This window comes from Odontesthes bonariensis, chromosome 4, assembly GCF_027942865.1.
Source record: "Odontesthes bonariensis isolate fOdoBon6 chromosome 4, fOdoBon6.hap1, whole genome shotgun sequence".
Lineage (NCBI taxonomy): Eukaryota > Metazoa > Chordata > Actinopteri > Atheriniformes > Atherinopsidae > Odontesthes > Odontesthes bonariensis.
Window position 1 is genome coordinate 2447364 of NC_134509.1, and position 16899 is coordinate 2464262.

A 16899-nucleotide genomic window follows, 5' to 3' on the forward strand; every position below is an offset into this window, starting at 1 on the left:
TTGCTGCCCCCTGATGTCTCTCCACTGGATTTAGAGTAGAAAAAGAAGGATTGTTGAGATAAAATGCGTAAGATAACCTTTATGTGGCCACAATCACCCAGCAGGACTGATAGTGTCAGAGCATATATCGATGCTGCAGCCTTTAATAATTCATCTCCAGGCCTTGTTTCATTATGTAATTCTTTGCCATATTTATTCAGGATATAAATAATAGATGAACGTCTTCACCAAAACAAAAATATGGTCAAACTTTAGGAGTAATTTTGTTTTAAAACCACCCTCTACCCTCTCCTCTTTTGGTGGCCTTGGCACGCCGCACGCAGGCTCCGGAAAAACAATATTTTCATTGCAACATCATATCAACATCTGCATTTTTCCTCTGTGCAAGGAGAATTCTTTAATAGGCACAGAATAAGAATTTATATCAGTCATTTTGAAAACACTTAACTCTAGAGGCCCTTATTATCAGACTGATGTACACTCACCCATCAGCAGAGACTACAAACTCAAGCCGTGTTGCATGCTAATTCTCCCTCTCCGTCACTGTGGGGAATCTGACTGTTAACGAGAGTTAAAAGATAACAAGGAGACGGTCCACCTCAGCTCACACGTCTACCTGCAAGGTCTTTCTCTGCACTTAATCTGGAGAGGACCCAGGGGACTGCGGAGGGAAAACTTCAGCAGGCAACAATGGGCGAGAAATCTCCGCCTGTACAGAAATGAGCCGAGCGCAATAAGGGACAAGAAAAAGCCCCATAGATTTCTGCAAAAAGTGGGAATGAAACATCAAAGACAGCGAGCTGAAATAAGGTGCGGCACCGGCAGCACTGGGAGGATGTTGAGGACAGTTTCTGAAAATGTGAGTGTGTTATGTATATGTATGACTGTGCATCAGCTCGGGGGGGCTATGATGTTTGTTCCAACGACGTCTCAGCGGAAAACAACAATTAATACTCACAAGAAGTGAGTGTGAGAGAGATAACGTGGAGATGTAAGCTAATTCCTCAATCCGTCCCTGTAACGAGAGCGTTCAGCGAGAGGATGAGCTGGAAGTGGCGTCGGAACAACAACAACAGCTCCACTGTGATGGCAGACAGACTCTCCCCGAGGCGGCCCGACGCAGAGAACTCACTTCAGCATCTCAAATACTTCTTTGATAGCTGGAAAAAAAAAACAGTCACGAAGAGACTGAACACTGGTAAAGACTCGTGTGGTCCCGCTACTCAGGCTGTCGGGAAAGTTGGAGTATCCATCCAGTGTGACCACCGTCACCCGCTGCCTTAATTACGGCGTCACAGGGAGAAGAGGATGTAGAGAGGAGGAGAGGAAGTGAAAGGAAGAAGCAATAACAGTGAAGCCCTCTTCAGCAGGCTGAGTAGGGCTGATGCTTGAAAAAAACACACACGGCTGACGGTTTCTGAAGGTATTGGATCTTGATGGATGGAGGAAGGAAGGAAGGTGGTGACAACAGGAGGGATGACAGATATGAAAAGGCAAAACATGATGAATAGCAAGAGAATGGACAAACATAAACCTTAAAGCTTAAAGGCAGGGAGAAAAAGAGATGAAAATTAAGAGATTAAGAGAAAGATGGAGCGGCTCCTGTTGTGTCTGTGTGATTAGGTGACTGAGGTCCTCCCCGTTTGTGCAGTAATTACGATACGTTCTTCTCAACCTGGTGTTTTTACCTCAGTTTTTACATTTTTAAAGGAGAATTCCGGCCATTTTACAAACATATCCCATCTGTTGGAGACCCAGGGAAGTTGGTCAAACGGAAAAACGCGAGAAATTTTCATGCCCGCTGCGCAAAGTTGCCCAATTGCGCTGATTTCCATGAAAGCGGGCTCTATCGGGCAAGCGTTTAACCTTTCCTGAGGCTCTTAATGTGTATCAAAATACTTTTGACCGAATTGGCCGTGGTGTCAGTAGCAATACAATTCAACCCAGGGGCTAACCATACCGTTAGCTAGCACAGACATGATACATTTTGAGATTTCAAAAACAGCGCACTTACCTCTCTCAGCTTCCGTGTTCCACAGGCGTGCGCACAAATTAATCGCCAAAGTCATACATGATAGTATAGTATATATATATATATATATAGTATTCCAAAATTGTCTTTTTGTCCACCAAAAACGACCCTCGGGAACCGAACTACACATTGCCATGTTTGTTATTGTTTCCTATTGAACAGCTGACTCGTTTCAACACCCATTTTCGCCGTGATGTCATGACGTGCCACATGACTGCTGGAAGGAGCGCACCTTCGCCCATTATTCATGTCCACATGTATCATGTCTGTGCTAGCTAATGGTTTGGTTAGCCCCTGGGTTGAATTGTATTGCTGCTGACACCACGGCCAATTCGGTAAAAAGTATTTTGATACACGTTAAGAGCCTCAGGAAAGGTTAAACGCTTGCCCGATAGAGCCCGCTTTCATGGAAATCAGCGCAATTGGACAACTTTGCGCAGCGGGCATGAAAATTTCTCGCGGTTTTCCCTTTGGCCAACTTCCCTGGGTCTCCAACAGATGGGATATGTTTGTAAAATGGCCGGAATTCTCCTTTAAGTGCAAATCTTTTCCAATTCTCTATTGCATGATTGGAATTCAACGTGTCCTTCTCTGTGTCCACCTCTTCCCAAAGGGATGCAGAATTATTTCAACATTTTCACAGACTGCTTTCACTGATTTATGCTCAAGATTTTATGCAAAACAAAATTCTAATTAAAATAAATAAATAAAACACCTTTTTTAAGTGTTAGGTGTTCTTCATGGCTGCTGTGTGCTGTTCAACAAACTTAAACGCTGGTAAACTGTACAAACGGGGGCACACGGGCAGAAAGTAAAAAGGTTTGACGTGTGAGGGCAGCATCCACAGAAAATCTGAGTCTGTTCGTGATGTCAGGTCATTCCCACGGCTTTCATTCTTCATTTGTCAGGGGTGGAAGAAGTATTCAGAGGGTTCACTGAAGCAAAAGTGCCAACACAACTCTGAGCTAATGTCATGCAATAAAAATGTCCCCCTTTGTTTCTCACACGATTGCATTTAAACCAAATTATACATTTAATGATAAAAAAAAAAACACTGTAATGATGGAAATGGAGCTCAACTTGTCAGGCTGCAACTTATAATTACCGTCACTCATTTTTTTTTTTAAATGACTTTCTCAGTTATATGATTCAGAAGCTTAAAAAGATCCATCAGGATGTTTTAAAAAATGCTTTATGCAAACAAAAGTAGAAAGGACACGGCAACAAATTCAGGCAATTTGAAAAGGTGGAACTGTTCATTTTCTACTTCTTCTGTGAAAAATGACTTCAGTGATTATCAAAGATAATAAGATTCAGTCTTTAACAAGACATCTTTACAACCCTGGAAATGAAATAGTACCTAAAACAGATAAATGAAGCGAGGCAAAGAGGACAAAACTTTCCTTTGAAAAAGAGTCAATTTGAAGGAAGTGTAGCTTAGACTCATAGTTTAGTGCTGTGCTAATTTGTTCCACAATGTTATTGTTTATATGTTAATTTCCTTCTCCAGAAATCATGTTTCTGGAAGAACATGAGCCTGCCGCCGCCGCCGCCGCCGCCGCCGCCGCCGCCGCCGCCGCCATCTAAATCAAGTTCACAGCTTCACACTCTGATGAAAATACGATCCTCTTTCCATTGCACTCGGCTGTGTTTGCCGATTAGAAGTGTTTGTGTTTGTGTATTAGAAGTCAGAGATACTTCGTATCACTGCCTGCTGTGCAGACCGAAGTGCAGAGCGAGCAGTCCCCTGCTTCCAAGCAGCAAACAGCGTAACAGGCACGGCTGTCGGCAGGCGGCAGCAGGCAGTGATACGAAGGGAGAGAAAATAGGGCCAAGAGATTGTGAGGTCTGACTTTTTCCTGGAGAACCATTTTGAGATGCAAATGTATTACTCTGTTGAACGCATATTGTTCTGAGAAGCAAAACGCTTTATTTTTTAAACCCCAGCCAACTAGCCGGACTACCTTCATCAACACCAAAACGAGGCTGGAACTCTGCTCACAGGACGCAGCAGGGGGTAAGAAGATGTTCAGAAATGATGTTGCTGATATGGGATGTTACACAGCTTCATGTCAGAAGAGGCGAACTGTCCCTTTAAAGGTAAATGTGGTCTTAATTGAAAATGTATTGGCTGTGTTTCTTTGTTTGTGGGATGTTTTATATGTAGAAATGGGGACTTAAGTATGTTGTGGTAAAAGTGGCTCTATCACTGTTATAAGTTGACATTCACAATTAATATTACAACTAACGTGCCTTTTAACTCACTCATTACACTTTTTTAACCAAACAAGCAGCTATATATATATATATATATATATATATATATATATACACATACATATATATATATATATATATATACACATACATATATATATATATATATATCTATATATCTGTGCCCACATGAGTGTAAATTGTGTATGAGTGTGTACCTGTCGACAGTCCAAGAGGTCACATTGTGTGGGATGTCGGCTACGTGCGTCTTCCAGGCCCCGTTGGGAAGCTCCTTGAGATGCAAGGTGAAGTACCTCAGGGGAGAAGAGACTGAGCCACCTGTCACCCAGTAGATCCGGAGTCTGTGGGATTCCACCTCGTCCTGGGGAACGGACAGCTTCCTGGGCGGCTGGGGACGCTCTGTGGAGGTGAGGAGGATGTTGGAGAAGACCATAGTGGTAGATCTTTAAAATCTTACAGCAATTTAAACTTTTTGAAAATTACTTTTGGTTGATTTGCTGAAATACTAATTCCTACTAATGATACAGCGGCGCACACAGACCCAGGTTACTTAGAGAAACCAGGTCATTCGGGAAATAAGATGACCACGGGTCATTTAAGAGTTGCCTCACTGGAAAAATCTAAGTCTTACCAAGTATATTTGTCTCATTTCTAGTCCAAATGTCTCATTACACTTAATATAAGACACAACTGCCTAACAAGCACTATTTCAGCCAGATATAGGGACTTGTTTGAAGACAATACATCTGGAATATCTTGTTAAATGAAAAAGTCTTGAAAACAAATTGTTTTGAGTCATATTTCACATGAAACAAGCTTTTTTTTTCATTTGAAGAGGTTTTTAAGCTAATTTCAAGATCACTTTTATCTCAAAAGTCCTAAATATCACATCTTATTTCAAGAAATCTGGACAAGCCGATTTTCACTAGTTCCATTGGCAGATTTTTTTGCTTATTTCAAGCAAAAACGTCTTTTATTTGTTGTTTTTCTTACTTATTTTTGGAGGGGCATTTTTTCCAATGCTGTTTTCTGGTGGTGGGTATATTTCCCTTCTATGAAGATTCAATATGTATCCAGATTCACGGGGTAAGACACAGTTCACAGATGAACTAAATTATTCAATTCAATTTAATGCAGCGTAGTCTAACAGTACTCCTGCTTTTTTTAAGAGTAGTTTCTGTGGTGTGTGGGTTTGGTTAGCTCCATTAAAGGGATAGATGTGTATTTGTGTCATTTACAGCACATGAAAATATGTACGCAATGTTTCTAGTTTGCCTTAACTTTCAACTTTGAAGTACTGTTGGTATCTTTTACCACAGCTCTAACGTTTGTACAGTTTCTTGGTTAAGCATCCTCATCCTGTACTGATGTTGTTTTTGACTGCGCTCTTTAAGCATCCAGAGATTTAAACCTGACATTTCAGATTGGCACTTTGCTCCACAGACTTTTGTCCAGTGTTCCTTCCTTCTTATAAAAGAGAAATGATTTCCATTACATCACATTACGGTCATTCTGCAGACGCTTTAATCCAAAGCGACTTACAATCAGTGTGTTCCACATCGGGAGGCAAAAGAACTTCAGGTCACAAGAAATCATAAGTGCATTTCCTTCCAAAACCAAACAGCTAAGAGCAGAACTAGTGCTAGAGTAAGTGCGGTAAGTTAGGTACCGAGACAAATGGGAAGACAATTTAGGAAACAAATAAGTGCGTAAGGAGCTGGGACGAGACAGGTGATCACTGGAAAAAATGTCCCTCCAAAAATAAGTAAAAAAAACAAATAAAAGAGGTTTTTGCTTGAAATAAGCAAAAAAATCTGCCAATGGAACTAGTGAAAATCGGCTTGTCCAGATTTTTTGAAATAAGATGTGATATTTAGGACTTTTGAGATAAAAGTGATCTTGAAATTAGCTTAAAAACCTCTTCAAATGTAAAAAAAAAAGCTTGTTTCATATGATATGTGACTCAAAACAATTTGTTTTCAAGACTTTTTCATTTAACAAGATATTCCAGATGTATTGTCTTCAAACAAGTCCCTATATCTGGCTGAAATGGTGCTTGTTAGGCAGTTGTGTCTTATATTAAGTGTAATGAGATATTTGGACTAGAAATGAGACAAATATACTTGGTAAGACTTTGATTTTTTTCCAGTGATGTCCTCAGAGGGCGGATCAGGGGGTGTTTCCTGCAGAGATGGTTTTCAGCCTGCGGCCAAAGATGGGCAGCGACTCAGCTGTCCTGACATCAGTCGGAGATCGTTCCACCATCGGGGGGCCAGAACAGAGAGAAGCTGTGACCGTGTGGAAGGTGCGCAGGGACCGCTGAGTGAGGGGGCAGCCGACCGCCTGGAGGCCGCAGAGCGAAGCGGTCGTCCAGGGTTACGCCCAGATTCCTCGCGGAGCCATCCATGGGGACGGCCAGGTCTCGGTGTTAGATGTTAGATTTCTTCCAGATGTCAGATAGTGCATTGTAAATTGGCTGCTGGATATTACAGCATATTTGTTTAGTTTTTTTTAATCCTTAAACAATGATACAGTGATATGTAGCTTTGGCTACTAGCTCTGAGTGGGACATCAGACGGACAGGCTGATCAAGTGCTGTGAAATTGTGTCAGACCCGCTCCGATGCTGATGCGGAAAGCTCAAACTGAATCTTTATAGGATCTACGACAAAGAAATTAAGCTGAAATTAAGCCGACTGGTTTATAGCACATTTTATTCCAGGTCCTGATGTAATTACAATGTTAAAATAAGCTTTAAATATGTATGGCTTAATCTTTACAGCCCTACAGTTGTCTTATTTTCAAACTTGATTATTTGAACAGAAATGGTCAAAATATAAAATGTAAATGTAAATGTTCTTTATTTATACAGCCCTTTACAAACAATCCTTACGATGTACCAAAGTAATAAATAAAGAGAAGAATAAGTAAAAACAAATAAAAACAATAAAAGAACAGTGAAAGCAATAAAATACAACAAAATCGAATAAGATAAAACTGTCATACTACTGGGTATTAAAGCCATCCTAAATAAGTAGGTTTTTAGCCCAGATTTAAAGAGGCGTATACATAAAAGGTGAATGTTAAGAGCCTGACAGGTTAAATTACAGCTCAGCGTCTCAGAACAGCATCAATTTGTCTGAACTTTTAATAAAAGTTTAAACGTGGAAGTATATTTAGACTCCTGAAATGTATTTTAGCTGGAATTATTTGGAATGAAGGGTGGATAACGTGAAATGATCTCTGCTTTCATCTTTCCTGCTGTTACAATATTTTTTCAGATTTATTTTATCTCGTCTTTGTCATGCTTTGCTGAAAACACGGGATGATCAAAGAAGGAGCAAAATGAATAAGAAATGAGTTTGCTAAAGTGGTTTTTGGCTGGAGGTAACAGCCGATCTCTTTGCTCGACTGCAGAAAACGTGCGTTTACTATGAGCGGCGTTTAAGTAATAAGCTCCCAGCAAACAGCAAGTAACCTGCGTGGAACATCTGAATGTGTTCCTACGCTCATTTACGTCGGTATTTTCTTATAATTTGCAGATTATCCCTGGCTTCACATACAGACTATTACAGACAATATCCTCCAAATAGCTCGTAACAGAAGAAGGAGCCGGCCGGCGTTTATGCCTCGCACGCATCAGTGTCTCTAAAAGTTTAAGTGGACCGAGGCATCTAATTACTTCAGCATCAACAGAACTATTTCTCAACAGATTGGCAGTGCGTGTGCATGTGTGTGTTTGTGTGCTATTCAATTACAAGATGAAAGATGGCTCCGGGAGCCTGTATCTTTTTTACAGCCGTGTTTTCAGCAGCTCCGCGATAAGTACGCACGTGCGTGCACACACAAAAACACCGAGCGGGAAGCACAACTGTCTAATTTCAGGGGCATCAGGTTATCGATTAAGTCTAGAAATAAAAGCAATATCGATCGTCTCTGAAGTTTAATTAATCTGCACTTTTTTTCCCCTCAAACATGCACAATCAAAGCCACACACACACACACACACACACACACACACACACATCTTTACATGAGTAATTTCAGTCAAATCTGTTTGTCTCATTCCTCATTCCCTGAAAAATGTGACAATCTCGTTCCCTCCTTTGTCTCTCAGATAACATCTGCGTCTCCCTTTTGTTCTGATCCACAGTTAAGATCATGTTCTGATAATAAAATCATGGTTGTCAGAACAAATGAGGCCCTTTCATCATGTACATATCATGTTGTTCAATGGAAGAGAGACGGAGCTAATATGCTATCGCGCTCGTTAGCTTATCTGTTGTCAACCTTCGGAGGCAGATTAATCTCTGAAGAAGGAATCATCGTTTCACTCTCTGATGCATGCAGCCTCACACGTCTACAGTCAAACAGCCACTTTTCTTTTTCTAGGGATTAAGTCGGTCTCTTCAGGATCATCAGAAAGGAATCTCTATTGGGCTATTCTGCCCATTTCACAGCAAGAACGAGCTGTTACGCCACTGAAGTGGAACAGAGAGCCTCTGAATCCTATTCTACAGAAATCCCTATAATGATGCTGCAGATATTAAGATATCTGATCCAATTAGATGCACTGTGCAAGATGATACCGCCGAAAAGAATATCATGAGCCCCGGTTCGTCACCAAGATTCACTTAACTGTCATATTCTCTAACTTTTCTTGGATTTCAATTAGGATTCACTTGACATAGAATGTGCTGCTAAGCTTACAGAAGAAACTCACTAGAAATGAATATCTACAGTGGGCTTGCACACCTCTGGGCAGGGATGAGATGTCAGAGTTTTTTAGTGGCTTTTTGTTTTTATTGTGGCAAGGCTGCTGAAGTCTTCCACAGGTACGTAGTGAGTGGGAAACATTGTTAAAACTTGTTAAAAGAGTTAATTTCACCCAAAATACTCTGATATGGTGAGTAAAAGTGTCTATCCAAGTTACATTTTCAGTGTTTTGATGAGTAAAATCATCACACGTGAGTGTTAAATTGCAGAAAAATGTATCATGTTAAACTGTGTTATATCAGGTTTACCTTAAGAACTTTTAATAGTCTTTCATTGTCCACAAGACAAAAAAACAAGCAAAAAAGATCCCCAAAACCGGAAATTACACTCCCATCAAAGCAGACTGAAAAGGTCTGATGAAATTTGTCACCATGTGGGCTGATGTACCAATGTAATGAGGAAAAGGATGCTTTTAACAACCAAAGGAATGTTTGGGGAACCTGTATGGGTTGTAAACAGGTGGGTAGTAACGAGTTACATTTACTTGAGTAAGTTTTTGAAAACATTATACTTCCAGGAGTAGTTTTAAATCTCTATACTTTTTACTTTTACTTGAGTAGATGTGTGCAGCAGAAGCTGTCCTCTTACTCCGCTACATTAGGCTACAATGAGCTGGTTACTTTTCTTCTTACCTCTTTGGTATTCTACGCCTCATTATTTTTATCCCCCCGCGTACGCCTCATTTTAATGTTTTATTCTAACAGAGAGAGAGACTTCCGCCAAAGGCTCTACCACCTGACTGTGTTCCACCAATCAGACGCAGCCGTGCAGTCTGGTCACGTGACCGTACTCAATCTCAGCGGCGGGACGGGTTAGCTTTAGCATTAGCAGTCGTAGCAAACAAACAAAGAAACAGATGAAAAATGTCAGAACCAACGGTGGGAAATGAAGACGCAGACGAGGCCTCATACTGAAAGCATGTTTACCTTACAAAGAGTGAGAAACAGCAGCTACATTATGTGTCTTCTGTGGCAACCAAAACAAACGCACATTTCAGCAGAAACTCAACATCTAACTTGAGGAAACATGTAGCGCTAAGTTTCCTAAACTCGTTTTCCCCCCATGGATAGGTGAATGTTTGTTTTTTAGGTTACATATGGGTTACATATGTTTTAAACATTTCCTAAGTCTCTTTTATTTTTTATTGAAGTTCTTGAATTTACCTGGATTATTTTAATTTAAGCTATTTTGTAATTAATTAATTCATTTTAATTTATCAATTGGATGAACTCTAATTTGCCTAAAGATGATTATTTAGTATGTTTGTCTGTCTGATTGAATGCTTGTGTTAACAAATAAATCAGACGTTACTCAACAGTTACTCAGTACCTGAGTAGTTTTTTCACCGAGCACTTTTTTACTCTTACTCAAGTAACTATTTGGAGGACTACTTTTTACTTTTACTTGAGTACAATGTTTGGCTGCTGTACCCACCTCTGCATCTTAAAGTGAAAAAGCATTAAAACTCAAACCAGCCGGAGCTTTTTGGGGTCACAAACAAAACAAATACAGCACCCAGGTGCTGACAACTGCAAATCATTTAGAATTGTTTAATAATTTGACAATGAAAATAGTTTGTTGATGCACAACACATTCTTATCTGTTGGTGAGGTTTTTCTGTTTGGCAGTACAACAGAAACATGCACATGTTTTTGTTGTACATCATGCTCACATGGCAACCAGCTTCCCTGTGAGCGTAATCGTGCACAACACCTGTTACTGAACGATCCCAGGAGAGAGCTCACCAGTAAACACAGACTGCGTTTAACTTCCAGGTATGCAGCAATATATGTGAAACACGGCAACAACAGAAGTTTGTATTGATTTTAACATGAGCAGCACTACTGCAGATAGCATGTTAAGGCGAGACACTACAGGTGAATAGGGTAATATTTAAGGGATTTCAGGATATCTGCTTTCATTTCCTAGGAAATCAAAATATACTGCCCATAGCCTAAAAAACATCAATTTTCGCCATATTTTTTTATTATAATGTCACATAAATCAGGCCAGGAATGATGTATCAACAAATCCTTCTGTAAATATCTTCAGAATACTGCTAAGTGTATAACTGGAAAGTTTGGTGTTAGTAGGTGCTCCATAGGCTGAGATATTGATACTGGAAAAATACAAAAAACGGCATTTAAAGATTTAAATAGGGGGAATTCATTTTGGTAAATTTGGGCGAAACGTACTGCTGCGATTAAACAAAATGTGATGAAATAAAAATTTTAATTTATGTTTTGAAATAACACATATTGAAGGAGTAGACTGGCCCAAAATCTAAAAATTGACCACTGCATGAAATCCCTGTTTTTGCCCGCCGTGTCTCGCCTTAAGGCTCCTGATACAGGACATCTGGCTGCATGGGGTCCAATACATTGATTGCATCTTGCAAATGCATGTGGTTAATTGCTGAGGACGTGCACGACCGCTGCTCCAAACAAACACAGGGTGCATGAGACAACCATAGGATGTGTTCTCAAAAGCAACGGCATTTCTGTCCTAATACAATACAATACCTTTTTTATTAGATTCCTGCTGTTTGCTCGGGTTACTTTCTAATGCCGGCTCTGGCTTTCCCAACATCAGTATAACACACGGCTGTCAGTTTCTGTGCATCCTCTGTCAATTCATTCCAGTGTGACATCTAATCAGTCAAATATCCTTTAAGGGTCAAACAAAAATAACAATGTGTTACCTCGTGCATTCATAAACACACAGCAGGAGCCCAGGTGCACGACAAGTTAGCGTCTGAAATATTCCAACAGTACACTGGAAAAAAAATCTAAGTCTTACCAAGTATATTTGTCTCATTGAGTATCTCATTACACTTAATATAAGACACAACTGCCTAACAAGCACCATTTCAGCCAGATATAGGGACTTGTTGGAAGACAATACATCTGGAATATCTTGTTAAATGAAAAAGTCTTGAAAACAAATGGTTTTGAGTCACATATCATATGAAACAAGTTTTTTTTTTTTTACATTTGAAGAGGTTTTTAAGCTAATTTCAAGATCACTTTTATCTCAAAAGTCCTAAATATCACATCTTATTTCAAGAAATCTGGACAAGCCGATTTTCACTAGTTCCATTGGCAGTTTTTTTTGCTTATTTCAAGCAAAAACATCTTGTATTTGTTGTTTTTGTACTTATTTTTGGAGGGGCATTTTTTCCAGTGTAAGTCCAAATAATAATGAGTGCAGACTGAAAGTTGTCACACCCATGGACTCACGTTTTTAGTTTCATGTTTTAGGTCATGTTTGTGTGTCACTCCATGTTTAGTTTTTGCCATTTTAGTTTCCCTGCACTTTGTTTATCAGTTTCACTCACTTCACCTGTGTTTTTTCCCTCAGCTGCACTCACTCCCCAATCACTCTCACTCCCTATTTAGTTTCCTGCCACCCCTTTCAGTTTTGCGGGATCTTTGTTTAAATGTCAAGTTTCAAAATCCACGCTAAGGTTCCTACGTCCCATGAGTTCCACGTTTTTCTAAGATAAGTATTTATTCCATGCCATGTTCTTTTGTTTTGTTTATAGTTCCGTTTTTCTCCGGCTCTGCCGCGCTTTTTGTTTTTACTTTGTTTTTGTGAATAAACCCGTTACCTTTTTTTGAAAGTCCGCATCTGTGTCCTCCCTTCCACCCACACCCAACCTGACAAAAGTAAAGGATTGCCTGGATATTCTGAACAAATAAAAGCAGCCGACTAAAGCAGGAAAAAAGAGAGATGCTGAACAGTCCAGACAAGATGAGATAAAAGCAGCCCAAAGATAAAAACTAGACTTTTTGTTGGCAGATTAAAGGAAAAACTGGTGCCATTTTCTCAGTTTACCATGATAAAGTCGAGTCACTGCAGAAGTTCCTTCTCCTCACTGGCTGTCAGTGGCCATGGATTTGCTGAAGGGTTAATGGCGTTCGCCTCGAGTTTTTAGAGAGAAAACAGCAGGAGAGCTGCAGTCCTCATATATCTCACCACAGGCACGGCCTGACATACTCAGAGTTTGACTTAATGTTTCAAAAACCTTTTTATTGTTGCTGTTTATACTTTGTGATGAGGCCACTGACTGCTGCAATTAGATGAAACGTTAGAGGGAAATTAACTGCGTGTTTTCTGCTCCAAAAGACATAATTGCCATAATTGTAGAGCGACGACAGAGCTATTGATCAGCGGTAATTACTTTCATTTAGAAAACAAGATTGATGCCATCTAGATGCAACTTTTAGGTCTGTTCTCTCACCTTTGAAATAAAACATCATCAAGCGTCATCTTTATAGTTAGCAACTAGCCACATTTTTCACTGGTCCACAGCAGATCAGCAGTGTTACAGGAAAGAAGCCCGAGTGGCTGAATGATCGTTCCTCAGGCAAGAAGCAGCTATTTTTGGCCCAGAAGTTATAAAAGACTGAATGCCAGGCCGGGAGTGGCTAATCAGGAGGGCCAAGGGGTCAAACACAATTTAGATAATAATATAATGCGACGCCACCAGTGTTGGTCAAGTTACTTTTAAAAAGTAATTAGTTACAGTTACTAGTTACTGCTCCCAAAAAGTAATTGAGTTAGTAGCGTTCTATAACATCTTTAACATCAAATATGTTTATATTAACTGATTGAAGAATAAAAACACTACATACAGTAATTTAGAACATTTCGGTATTTATTTGAACTCAATAGATTGCAGCCTGCCATATGATGCATAAACATAAATATTGAATATAAAATAGTGATGGTGGTCACCTGTTTCTGAGCTGAAAAATGGAGTGTCGTTTGTTTTCGAGTGGCTCCGTCTCCTTCGCTGGGGCTAGCTGCCTTTGTGCTTGGGGTTGGGTTAGCTAGCTGCCTTTGGGTCTGGGGTTGGGTTAGCTAGCTGCATTTGGGTCTGGGGTTGGGTTAGCTAGCTGCCTTTGGGCCTGGGGTTGGGTTAGCTAGCTGCCTTTGGGTCTGGGGTTGGGTTAGCTAGCTGCCTTTGGGTCTGGGGTTGGGTTAGCTAGCTGCATTTGGGTCTGGGGTTGGGTTAGCTAGCTGCCTTTGGGTCTGGGGTTGGGTTAGCTAGCTGCCTTTGGGTCTGGGGTTGGGTTAGCTAGCTGCCTTTGGGTCTGGGGTTGGGTTAGCTAGCTGCCTTTGGGTCTGGGGTTGGGTTAGCTAGCTGCCTTTGGGTCTGGGGTTGGGTTAGCTAGCTGCATTTGGGTCTGGGGTTGGGTTAGCTAGCTGCATTTGGGCCTAGGGTTGGGTTAGCTAGCTGCATTTGGGCATGGGGTTGGGTTAGCTAGCTGCCTTTGGGCCTAGGGTTGGGTTAGCTAGCTGCATTTGGGCTTGGGGTTGGGTTAGCTAGCTGCCTTTGGGCTTGGGGTTGGGTGAGCTAACTGCCTTTGGGCTTGGGGTTGGGTTAGCAGCTGCAGAAGCAACAAGTGATTCATATTTGCATGTGTTGATGTGAGGTGCTTCATTAGATTTGAGTTACTTGAGGCAGACGTGGATAAAGTTTTTTTCCCTTGGCATAGCATGCATGATACATACCAGTGTTTCCCGCAGCGCATTATAGTTAAGGCGGCCGCCTTAGCAAACTCGCACTGCCGCCTTGCCAACGTCCCCCCCCCCCCAAATAAGTTATTATTATTATTATTTTTTTAAACCGAAGTAATAATGCTTTGCCAGGCTCAGATATTAAAAGACAGCATTCATAACATTGAATTGCGACACCTACTGGTTGTTAATGTAAATAGTTAATAATGTAAATAAAAAAGTGATACAGCTCTTAAACAGCTTCGTTATTGCTCTAACAGCCCCCCCCCCCCACGCTATCCGCGCAAAACCCCTGGTCCCGGCCGACGACTTACCACCTTGACATACACATTCTTGCCTTTTATCTCCACGAGTGAGAAGTAGTGCCGGTACTTCCAGTTAGAGTACGCTACCTTTGAACTTCCCTGGCTCGTCGCCATTGTCGCTGTCTCGTGTGTGTTTAGTCGTCAGTGCGTGCAGTGAGACAGCGTGAGCAGGGCATCCGCCCTCACAACCAATCATCATCGCATTTTCAACGGTGTCATCATTCCCACCCCTGCTCTCTCCAGGCAGCTGATGTGTAGCCGAAAGCCTACAAACAAATTGTAGTAACGCGCCACTTTATATTCTCAGTAACGATAACGCCGTTTTAACGATGGGAAAAGTAATTAATTAGATTACTCTGTTGCTGGAAAAATAACGCCGTTATACTTAAACGCCGTTACTCCCAACACTGGACGCCACATAGCTGGGAAACTTTGTCTTGTAGCCCCTCAGAGTCAGAAGATGCAGCACCGAGCAGCAGCCATGAGCCCACAGGTCCAGAGAGGGCAGGTAGGATTGAGTGAATATTATTAGAATGAATATAATGAAAAGTATGGTGTAGACCTGCTCTATGAAAAGTGCCCTGAGATGCTAGATGATCCAGCATTAATGAAATTGACCTGAATTGATCAGTAAAAAGTGGAGAATTGTGCTGAGAATTATGAGCATTTCTAAAATGTGACTTAGTCAGAAGCAGAGCCAGTAGTGATGTGTGCGTGTGTCCAATATAACCACTCTCTATGCCCAAACGATGATAGTGACCCGTTATATTTTTTATCATTAAAAGTAAGACAGTAAATACACAAAGCCCACAGCTGAAAGGGAATAGGATAAAACGAATATGAAATAAACCTGCATATTTTGCTGTTGAAAATATCTTAATTGGTTGAGTCAAAATGTGTTTTCCACATCAAATGTAAGGTTATAATGACATGATTTTAATAATAGGTTGTGATCTAAAGTGGGTTTGAGGCGTGAAACTCCAGGGCTGAATGCCACTGATTTCCTCTTTCTTTTAATTGTGTTTTATCAAAACTAAACTTTTTACATGGATCCCCTTGTTGCTTTTTGAATACCCAACTCTCAATATAACTGGTCAAGAGAGCTGATACACAGATTACAAATATCATTTTGTCTTGTTTCGTACAAAAGGTCGCAAGTTTTATCTTCGGATGATATTTAATGTTTAGCAATAATTAATTCCGAATATCCGACAACCAACTACTTCTGCTGAGACGCTCCTAACTTGTTTCAAGCTGACACCTGAAGATTCTGCAGGCTTTTTCATTCCTTTTTTCCACTTCACATAAACCACGATACACCACTCCTACGTCTATGCAAAGCTCCGGAGACTGTTACATTCCAAAAATGATAAAACTTCACCCAGCTTTTCCAGATACTTCACTTTAAACACATCATGTGAGATGTTTTTCAGCGAGCAGAAAGAAAAAATTATAAAATCATGATGGTTTTCTATTATCTACCTTTTCAAATGGCAGGCATACTGAAAATTCCAGGGAGAACGCACACACACACACACACACACACACACACACACACACACACACAAACATTTGGGATCCTCACAACCTACTTTTCAACTTGCTAAAACTACAAGCAACACCGTCCGAAAAGAAAAAAAAAAGAAAACCCATCAACCACATGCTGTTTGCTGCACACAGAGCAAAAGATGTGCCCTGATGGGACTTTTTCGCAGCAGATATTTGGACTCGGCACCGAAAGAGAAGCACAGGCCCAGCTAACAGCTCCATTATAAGTCTGTTTCAGTACGAAGCCCCATCAGTGAGTCTGGATGCCAAATCTTGGCTCTTGGCAGATGCTGCTCCAGAGTCCACATCTGGAATGCAGCCATCATTAAAAAGCACCTTCAGACCGAGCCCAGCAGCCGGGTTTTTGCTGCCCTCTGTGGTTGAAAGGTTCAGATTTTTGGTACGTTTGACTCCTGCTCAGCCTTCCTGCTGCAAAGTATGTGAATATGTTTGTCTGTTGTTACAGAGAAAAGCC

The 16899-nt window shown here is 40.8% G+C and overlaps 1 protein-coding gene across 2 annotated transcripts in view; it reads right to left on the minus strand.

Annotated features, from left to right (window-relative positions):
- Window positions 1–16899, minus strand: part of LOC142378219 (protein sidekick-1-like) — a 364323-nt gene that overhangs the window by 28477 nt on the left and 318947 nt on the right. For both annotated transcript variants that reach the window (XM_075462488.1, XM_075462487.1), the window contains one exon: window positions 4468–4669. In XM_075462488.1, coding sequence (XP_075318603.1) covers window positions 4468–4669 — 202 coding nt within the window. The remainder of the gene's footprint in view (window positions 1–4467; window positions 4670–16899) is intronic.